This window comes from Sinocyclocheilus anshuiensis, unplaced genomic scaffold (genome assembly GCF_001515605.1).
Source record: "Sinocyclocheilus anshuiensis isolate Anshui unplaced genomic scaffold, SAMN03320099.WGS_v1.1 scaffold2170, whole genome shotgun sequence".
Lineage (NCBI taxonomy): Eukaryota > Metazoa > Chordata > Actinopteri > Cypriniformes > Cyprinidae > Sinocyclocheilus > Sinocyclocheilus anshuiensis.
The window spans coordinates 610740-619656 of record NW_015558572.1 but is presented as its reverse complement, the minus strand read 5'-3'; the positions used below and the strand labels follow the sequence as shown (position 1 = coordinate 619656).

Here is an 8917-nt window from a genome sequence, read left to right as displayed (position 1 = left end):
GTTTGGGGGGGGGGGGGATTTAGGACATGTGTGCCCCTCCAACTGTCATCATTCATATCCCAAAGATTTATTTTTTTCCCTTTAAAGCCACAGCTTAAGGATGAAATAAAAGCCGGTATTCTTCATGTGGTCATGATGTTTCTGGAGCTTCTGCACTCCTGCAGAGTCACTCTCTTAGGCCATGTTTTTGATGTGTATGAGATTGTATACACCTACATATGCACATGCAAACATTTCATAAATGGCTGTTAGAAAACAATAGCGCCATTGCATCCAGGCATGATGTTTTCAGGAGGTCTTCCACAGATCAGGCAGGGAAGTAAGGCCTAAGAGTTTTCAGTGCCTGAAATAGAAGTGGCTAAATTGGTCTTTGCCTTTGTACCCAGGGTGTTTATTAAGAGGTGGATGTGAATAAAGTCTTCGTGGATGGCTGTGATTGGAGGGGTGGAGATAGGACAGATTAGGCAAGTAAACAGGTGCAGGAAGTTTGGATTGGTGCTTTTAGCACAGCCTTATGGAAAGGTGGGCTTCTGTAACAAAGCCAGAACGATGTGTGACACGTACCTGAATGAAACGGGTCATGCTGTGCTATTAGTTGTTGGATGACAGGAAAAAAGCTCAATAGCCATGTTACGTGTGTTAAAATGTGTTGTGGCATGAAGTAGTATAAAATAGTACTGTTTTAATACTGAGTAATGGTGCATTCACATTAGCAAAATTTCGGTGAAATTCCATGGTCCACTGTCAATAGCGTAGTGATGCATGAAGCACAGCTCACATAAATCACTTTCAAACCAAGCAACTTTCTGTTTGTTAGTTTGGCAAATTCAATTGATCAACTTGAGCATGAGTGAAATCAGCATGAGGAACTTTTTCTTCCTCACGTGAAACTTACAATCGCACAGATTCCTACTGAAATGATTCTGCCCTTGTAATTAGCAATGGTAGATGTGACTGCCGACTGCAACTTTAAAGTAGCATGATGACATCATTGGCACATAGCCTGACAAGTTCTGATATGATGCATATGTGCCGATGACTTCAGATCATGCTCAGTCGCCATTTTCAATTCATCTTGTTAGCATAACTAAATTAAGTATATTAAAAGTATATTTTTTGTTATTTGTTTAATTGTTCACCCTATATGCGTCATGTGCATGTCCATGTTAGCATTTCCTCAAGTGCATTTCCTTGTATTGCATGCCACATCTGTCTAACACTGTAGTCAGCATTGATGTCATTCTGTTTATTTACTGCTTTAGCATTGCTTAAGGTTATCTGTGTACATAGCGCGTCTATTAATTCCATAAAGCGGTGATTTGATTCTGCGGCCACAAATGCTAAATTATGTTTCAAACTAATTGGGTGTTTGTTTTACAGTTCAGTGTTGTGCCTCCCTAATTGGTTGATTCTTTAATTATTTCTAGCCTAATGTTTTCAGGAGTATTCACCATTCGTGTGTGTGCGTGCGAGTCTGTAGTGACCAGCTGAGGAGTCTCCAGATAAGAGCTCGTCAAGACTGTTCATTTAGAGTCATTATAAAGTTTGTCCCTGTAATTCTTAAACAAATTGAGGATGATGGAAATTAAAAAGCAACAGTTGTATTTGTGTTTTCAGAGGCTGTTTGCCCATGTTTGGCAGTCGATAAGGTTATATTACACAGAGCAGGACTCTGCATATAAAAAGCTGAATTAAAAGAGGAACAAGAGCTGGTGTGATTCAGGTAGTTTAAAGCACAAACAGTACTGGCCTTTTTGGATCCCAGTGATACACACTTCATCTCTACAGCTGAGCTAGCAATGCATTATGTTAACGGTGCATCTTTTATCATTTTTTTTAAACTTTAAGACATTTTGTTTAGTTAGTGAATTAAAAATGAAACCAAACACTATAGTTCCGTTCCAAAATTTAGCTTACTTAACAAAACCTGCTTAGCTAGGCGATATTTTTGGGCATTATCCTGATGTGAAGCCAGTTTGAAACAATATGTAGCAAAATTATGTTGTTGTATAAGATAACATATACTTTATGGATAATAAGACAATCCCAGAACACACTGTGACAAGAATGTTTTAGAAAGGTTTAGCCTTTCTAAAGGCTAAAACCTATGGAGCCTATGGAAATGTCAAATACTTTTATTCGGTACTGAAAAATTTTAACTGATACATATATCTAATCTAAAACTGATTATTGACAAAATATTTGTGGGCTATATATTTGTATTTCTAGAGTATCATTAGCTTAGTGTTGGTAACATCAGGCTCTAAATTGTGCAACAGTCATTATGTCTACATTGATTTTTGACAATAATGCATAAACTGTTCAAGACAAGCCTACCATGACATATTAAGCAATGATGTATGGTGCTGTAGAATCCATAAATGAGTGTGATTTTAACTTATTTTTTTTTAAATTGTTACATTTTATCGGATTCTCCAGGAAGAGCTCCACTGCCCATTATTTTGAAGAGAGAGGCAGCCAATCATAAATGTTGCTATTATTATGGAAACAAAACTCCAAAAAGCCCAAAAGCACTCACAAGTGACCGCCCATTCACATGAAGCATGTTTTTGCACAAAATGTATTGTGAATATATAATTTCTAATCAATGACTCTAAGTAATAAGTTTAATATTGTACCATCATTTAGATTCAGTTGTAATCTGCAATGCTTCATGGGACTTCATTCTCTCTCCAAAATAATTTAAATGCCCAGTCTTGTACCTTTGTCTGATTTTTCAAATACTTCTTTGCTTAAAATCAATTTGTAATGTAATGTTTTTCCTCTCAGAGTTGGTTGGTTTGGTTCCCAGCTTAACACTCTTTATAGCAGAATATTTTAAAAACTCTATGGAGGGAATGAATGAGAAGAATCCTCCTGTATCCAAGGCTGTTGAAAAAATGGGTGGCCACCATGGAGCTCTATTGAAATCAACTGAATTGTGAGAAGTCTTGTGTACTTCATGTGAGAAGTCATTTGTGCCATGTACATGAGTGACAGCTTGCAGGATTGCTATGAAAAGCGTTTCAAATCATCCACTTATGAAGTTCCATTTCAGTTGGGATGCTGCTGTATAAAATAGCCGCCTGTGTAGACAGTAAACAGTGAGGCGACTTTTGGAACAGCATTGCTCAATAGCTTTGATAAAAATCCATTTAGAATGTCTTTTTGACACAAGTGACACTAATAAGAGGTTGGTTGCCCTGCAGGGTGTGTTTAGCAGACATGGCTGATGATTCATCAAGCACAGAGCCTTCTTTTCAGTTTCGCTATTGAAATATTGATTGATAAGTCTCCGTATGATGTGTCATCTCCCTTCAGTGATTCTAAATGAGCCATTTCTCATTTCCACCTAGATTCACTCTGCCTATATTGGTAGTAGATGACAGGTCAGCAATCTTAGATGGAGACAGAAGAAATGTTCACGCTGGGAGGGTTATATTGGTCACTGGAGTATACTGAGCACTTTCTGAATATCGTGTGGCCCCCACACACACTTTCAGATATTGCTTTGTGTAAACTTTGGTTTGTTTGTTCCCGTCTGCAGCACTCAGAACCATATTCTTGCTATTTTTCACTTTTGTGACTCGACGAAGCTTGTTGTTCATGCACCTCCACCTGAGAACGGACTTGTGATAAGAAGTACGGGAAACTATTCTACAGGTTTTAATTGTACCAGGGAGCAACTGTGCTCCACTCAACTCATTTAAAATGGGCAATTTAGCTGTTACCATAAATAGAAAGAAATGTGAGGTTGAGATGAATCCAGGCAAGGAAGGTGGGATGAAAGATTACAAACTGATAGCATGTTGGAGCTCTTGTTAATCCTTTAAAAGGCCATCTAACTGAATGACGAATACAAAAATAGAAAAAGCATAGACAAAAACCTTTTCCCGCACAGGTTTCCAGCTTCTTTCCATGCAAACCCTCCCCTGCCACATCTCACGGTGACGGCGGAGACCAGCACCAAATCAAATCAGAGAAAGATAAACAAAACCTCATTAGTTCCTCCAGCTAGGCGGAGGTGAGGTCTACAGTGTTCCCCTCAGCTGAGCCTGCCCTGCTTTAACCCCGCTGTAACTCTCCCGCTTCTGCTTTCGTTCTGCTCTCCCGTGTGGTGAACCGCACATTTGTTTTTAATTGGGAAGGGAATTGACTTTGCATTTAAATCAATGCTCTCACTTGCTAGTATAAGTACATGTGCATTGCAACAAGACAACTCATTTGGATTATTCAAAGTTAATAATTGGCTGACTTTCCTATGAATTAAGGAAGCAAGGACATAACCGAGTCTTTGTGTGTTTCTAGTTGATTATTATACAGTATGTGTGTTTCTAAGCACAATTCTCTGCAGAAAATGTATTTTTGTGATGCATTTCTTGAGTAGAATATTAGGTAATTTTCTCTTGGTACCATGAGAGATGTTACAAATATTTGTTTACACTTTTATACTAGATATTGCCTAATACACAAATAGTCATAGTATAAAAAGTATATTTACAAAGTATATTTTCACAGATTTTTTTTTTTTTTATAAAAATAATTTCACATATCAATAATGCAGTAAGTGCTGCCCAAAACAATGTAGAATTGAATCTTAATAATTCATTTGGCACAAGTGCATCCTGCTTATGAAAGGCTGATTATTGTTATGAATATATAATTTAATTATATAAGTATAATTATAGCATATAATTATAATTCACCTACAAATTCTATGCTCAAACTCATGCTCAAGTGACTATGCATAAAAACTCATGCTCAAGTGACACCAAAACATTTTCTGTTTTCAATTTTATTTAATTTTATTTCATTAATTTAGCATTTTATAATTGTCTACTGCTTCTTTTGGCCCTTAACAGTCCATGGTTACTATGATATGAATTATGTTGTTGTGTGTCATTTCAACTGTAAATAAATAAATAAATAAAAGCATGCAGGTTTGGAACAATATGAGGTTGAGTAAATAATGGCATTTTTTAAATTATTGTAATGAACGTGAACAAGATTAACAGTGAATAATAACTTAAACGTGGGCTGTTTCTCACACAAAGTTATCAGAACAATTTTTTGATCATTTTAATTATATTTATAATCTATTAAAGTATTTATTTAATATTTTGTCTATTTTTATATTCATATTTATTTGTATAATTGTATGTTGTTTCTTTTGGTCCTTAAAAGTCCCTATTCACTATGAATTATGTTGTTGTATGGCATCTCTACTGGAAAAATAATAGCATGCAGGCTTGGAACAATATGAGGGTGAGTAAATAAGAAAAATTTCATTTTTGGCCAAAATTTCATTTTTGACTCTTCAACATGGTCTTTTGTGATGATGGTGTATAGGGAACCACACAATGCAGTGCAGATTTTGGCAGCATCAACATTGGGCACTTTGCTCTCTAATCTCTTCCTCCCTGGGAAAAGGAACATGAATGAGAGAAGTTGGTATGTTTATAAAGGTGCTCTGGTACACAGTGTGCTTGGACAATCTTCTTTTTTTGTGAAATGTGTTTGAGTGAGGAACACTTTCTCTTATGAAGTGTAAGATTACTCATACATGGGCTGAAAATCATCTGGGAATAGTCTGAACACCCTGAACGCATTGTAACATTTTCTACATCAAAACACGATGACAACAACAATAATAATGCTTGTTAATGCTTGTTTTCTCTCTTCACAGACAGCATTGAAGACTACATTCAGACCACCTCATCACATGTGGAATCTGCCAATCAGGAGCTAGCAAAAGCCAGTCATTATCAGGTATGTTATTGACTTCCTGGAAAGCTATTGTGTTGATAACTGCATTAAGGTACACAAAAAGCAGTTTGGTATGTAAAAAGAGTCTCTCTGTAACAGTCTGTGAACACAATTATTGTAGCAGGTTTGTTTATTGGTTTCAGTTGACATCACACAGTGAGATTTTCAACATGCTGTCATTCATTAGCTGCTCACTTCAGTAATCACCCTTCACAAATTACCTGACGGGCAGACCATAAACCCTTTTGAAAATTTAAATTAGTCATTGATTGTTCACAAGCTCTGTTTGAGTATTAAGTATTATGTGAAGAAACAAAATGGTTTTATTACACCTTTGTTTACCCTGATGCCATGCTTGTTGTAAATAACACAGTCAGTACTTTTTTGTTTTGTTTTTATCAAAAACAACGTAATTGCATTCAAAGTATGTATTTTATCAGTTCATGCATTCCTTCAAACCTATGTTATTGGCAGTGCTATTGCAAAGCTCAACTTTAACATGGTAGATCCAAACTCTGGTACAGATTAATTGATAAATTAGTTATTAAATGTGCAGTGATACATTTGCCTTTTGTGAAATATTATTACAATTTAACAATAACTGTTTTCTATTTAATATGTTTTAAAATGTAATCTATTTCTGTGATAGCAAAGCTGAATTTTCAGCAGCCATTAGCATTCAGTCTCACTTGATTTTTTCAGAAACCATTCTAATATGCTGATTTGGTCGGTCAAGAAACATTTCTTATTATTATGAATGCTGAAAACAGTTATGCTGCTTTAATACTTTTTTGTGGAAGCTGTGATACATTTTTTCCCAGGATTTTTTGATGATAGAAAGCTCAAAAGAGCAGCATTTACTTAAAAAACAGCCGTACTCATAGCCGTACAAGCCATAATTCATTCTGGCACTCTCACACACATACATTCTCCTTTCACATATATACATTTCTACTCTCACACATGCATACATTCTCCTTTCACATACATATATACTTGCTTTCACACACTTACATTCTCCTTTCACATGCATATATTTCTACTCTCAAACACATACATTCTCCTTTCACACACACATATATACTGTATATATATATATGTATATATAGGTCCTGATCAGTATGGCTGAGGTAGATGAGGCGGCCGCAGAAGTATTTCAGCAAGCTATGTAGGTTTAAAAAAAATAAAAATAAATAAATAAATATTATCATCGTGAAAAGGTTACATGGCCTCGTCCCTTGAGCGAGTTGTGATTGAGGATGCGAGCTCAGCCTCAGTCGTGTTGCCAGATACATGTATTATAAGCGTCTATGGATTTTTTTTTTTTTTCACTTAATTTAGGAAGTGAATAAAGTGGGAGGTTGCAAGTTAGGGGCAGCGATATCTTTATATTATTTCCATAACTCAAGATTTGGACTCATTTATTTATTTTTAGATTATTTTGTTTGTTTTCAATACCTGGCAACGCCGGCATTAAAACTGACAGTAATCAAAAACGACCAGGTTAAAAACAGCGCGGGGCAGGTTATTCCTGACAGGATGCAATTTGGTAACACAAACGTAATGATCATCATGATATATTATCTGTAAGACAGATGCACTGAAGACGGACACAAAGAGGAGAGAATCGTCGCGCAAGCAGAGAAAATGCTGTACCAGACCAAATTAATTGTTTGCGATGCTCGAAATACTGAAAGAAAACCATAATTATGGAATTAGGGTGGGGGTTAATATGGATATATTTCTCAGGGCAGTACAGAAAGTAGCCTACAGTCATAGTGCAGACATACATATAATGAAGGTAATAAAACACTAATAATAATAAAGAGTAATATAAAAATATTCATTCAGCAATGTTTTTGTTTTGTGCAGTTGCTTCATGTTGCATATATTTTTGTTTGTTTGTTTATTCAAGGTTAGTTTGGCCAGTAACAGAGCAAAATAAACATTTAATAAATGTAAAAATAAATAAATAAAAGTAATAAAAACTAAATAAATTGGTTTATTTAGACTCATTTGATTGTATAAAAAAAAAAAATCAGCAATTGGTATCGGTCATGAAAAAAAAATGTGAAAGGAGAATGTATGTGTGCGAGACAGAGTAGAAATGTATGTATGTGAATGGAGAATGCAAGTGTGTGACAGTAGAAATGCATATGTGTGAGAGTACAAATGCATGTATGTGAAAGGAAAATATATGTGTGTGAGAGAACAAATGCATGTATGTGAAAGGAGAATCTATGTGTGTGAGAGTACAAATGTGTGTATGATGTTTGACCCAGCATGCTGGGTTGCTTTTTTATGGTTTAAAATTCCTACACTGATAGACTAAAATGAACCCAAATCGAGCTAAACAGAGAAATGCATGTATGTGAAAGGAGAATGTATGTGTGTGAGAGTACAAATGCATGTATGTGAAAGGAAAATATATGTGTGTGAGAGAACAAATGCATGTATGTGAAAGGAGAATCTATGTGTGTGAGAGTACAAATGTGTGTATGTGAAAGGAGAATGTAAAGTGTGTGAGAGTGCCAGAATGAATTATAGCTTGTACGGTCCCTCATATATATATTTTTTTTTTCTTTTTTTTTTTCTTTTGTTAGGTTTCTTCACCTCAATGAATTCTCCACTTCTTGTGGTATTTTAGAAATCATTTCCCCTCAATATCATTTACCTTTTAGCTCTGTTGTCCAGTCATACAGGTGTCATCTGAGACACTTAAAGGGGTCATCGGATGCCCATTTTCCACAAGATTATTATGTTAATATGATTCTTTAGGGTCTTAATGAAAAGTATATAACATACTTTGGTTAAAATTTCTCAATTGTTGCATAAAAAAACACCTTTTTTTACCCTGTCAAAATCAGCTCTTTTTTCAGCAAGCCATTCTAGTCCATGTTGCTTTAAATGCTAATGAGCTCTGCTCACCCCGCCCCTAACAGTCAAAAGTAACATGCATGTAAGAAGAAATGCAGAAAAGTATGGCATTAACAGCTACAGAGTTTATAAATGAAGTTTTAAGATCAAATTTGACTTTTTTGGTAAATTGTATATATTGTATAAAAATAGTATACAAAAACACTTATACAATAGTTGTACAATTAGTTAATAGTTAAGTTATTTACAAACTATTCTGGCATGACAGTACATA

The 8917-nt window shown here is 35.3% G+C and overlaps 1 protein-coding gene across 3 annotated transcripts in view; it reads left to right on the top strand.

Moving 5' to 3' along the window:
- tsnare1 (T-SNARE Domain Containing 1) overlaps nucleotides 1–8917 on the top strand; it is a 139884-nt gene that overhangs the window by 87640 nt on the left and 43327 nt on the right. For 2 of the 3 annotated variants that reach the window (XM_016475270.1, XM_016475269.1), the window contains exon 10: nucleotides 5687–5769. In XM_016475270.1, coding sequence (XP_016330756.1) covers nucleotides 5687–5769 — 83 coding nt within the window. Of the gene's footprint in view, nucleotides 1–1427; nucleotides 1492–5686; nucleotides 5770–8917 lie in introns of those variants that run through there. The other variant, XM_016475271.1, reaches the window with a different exon arrangement.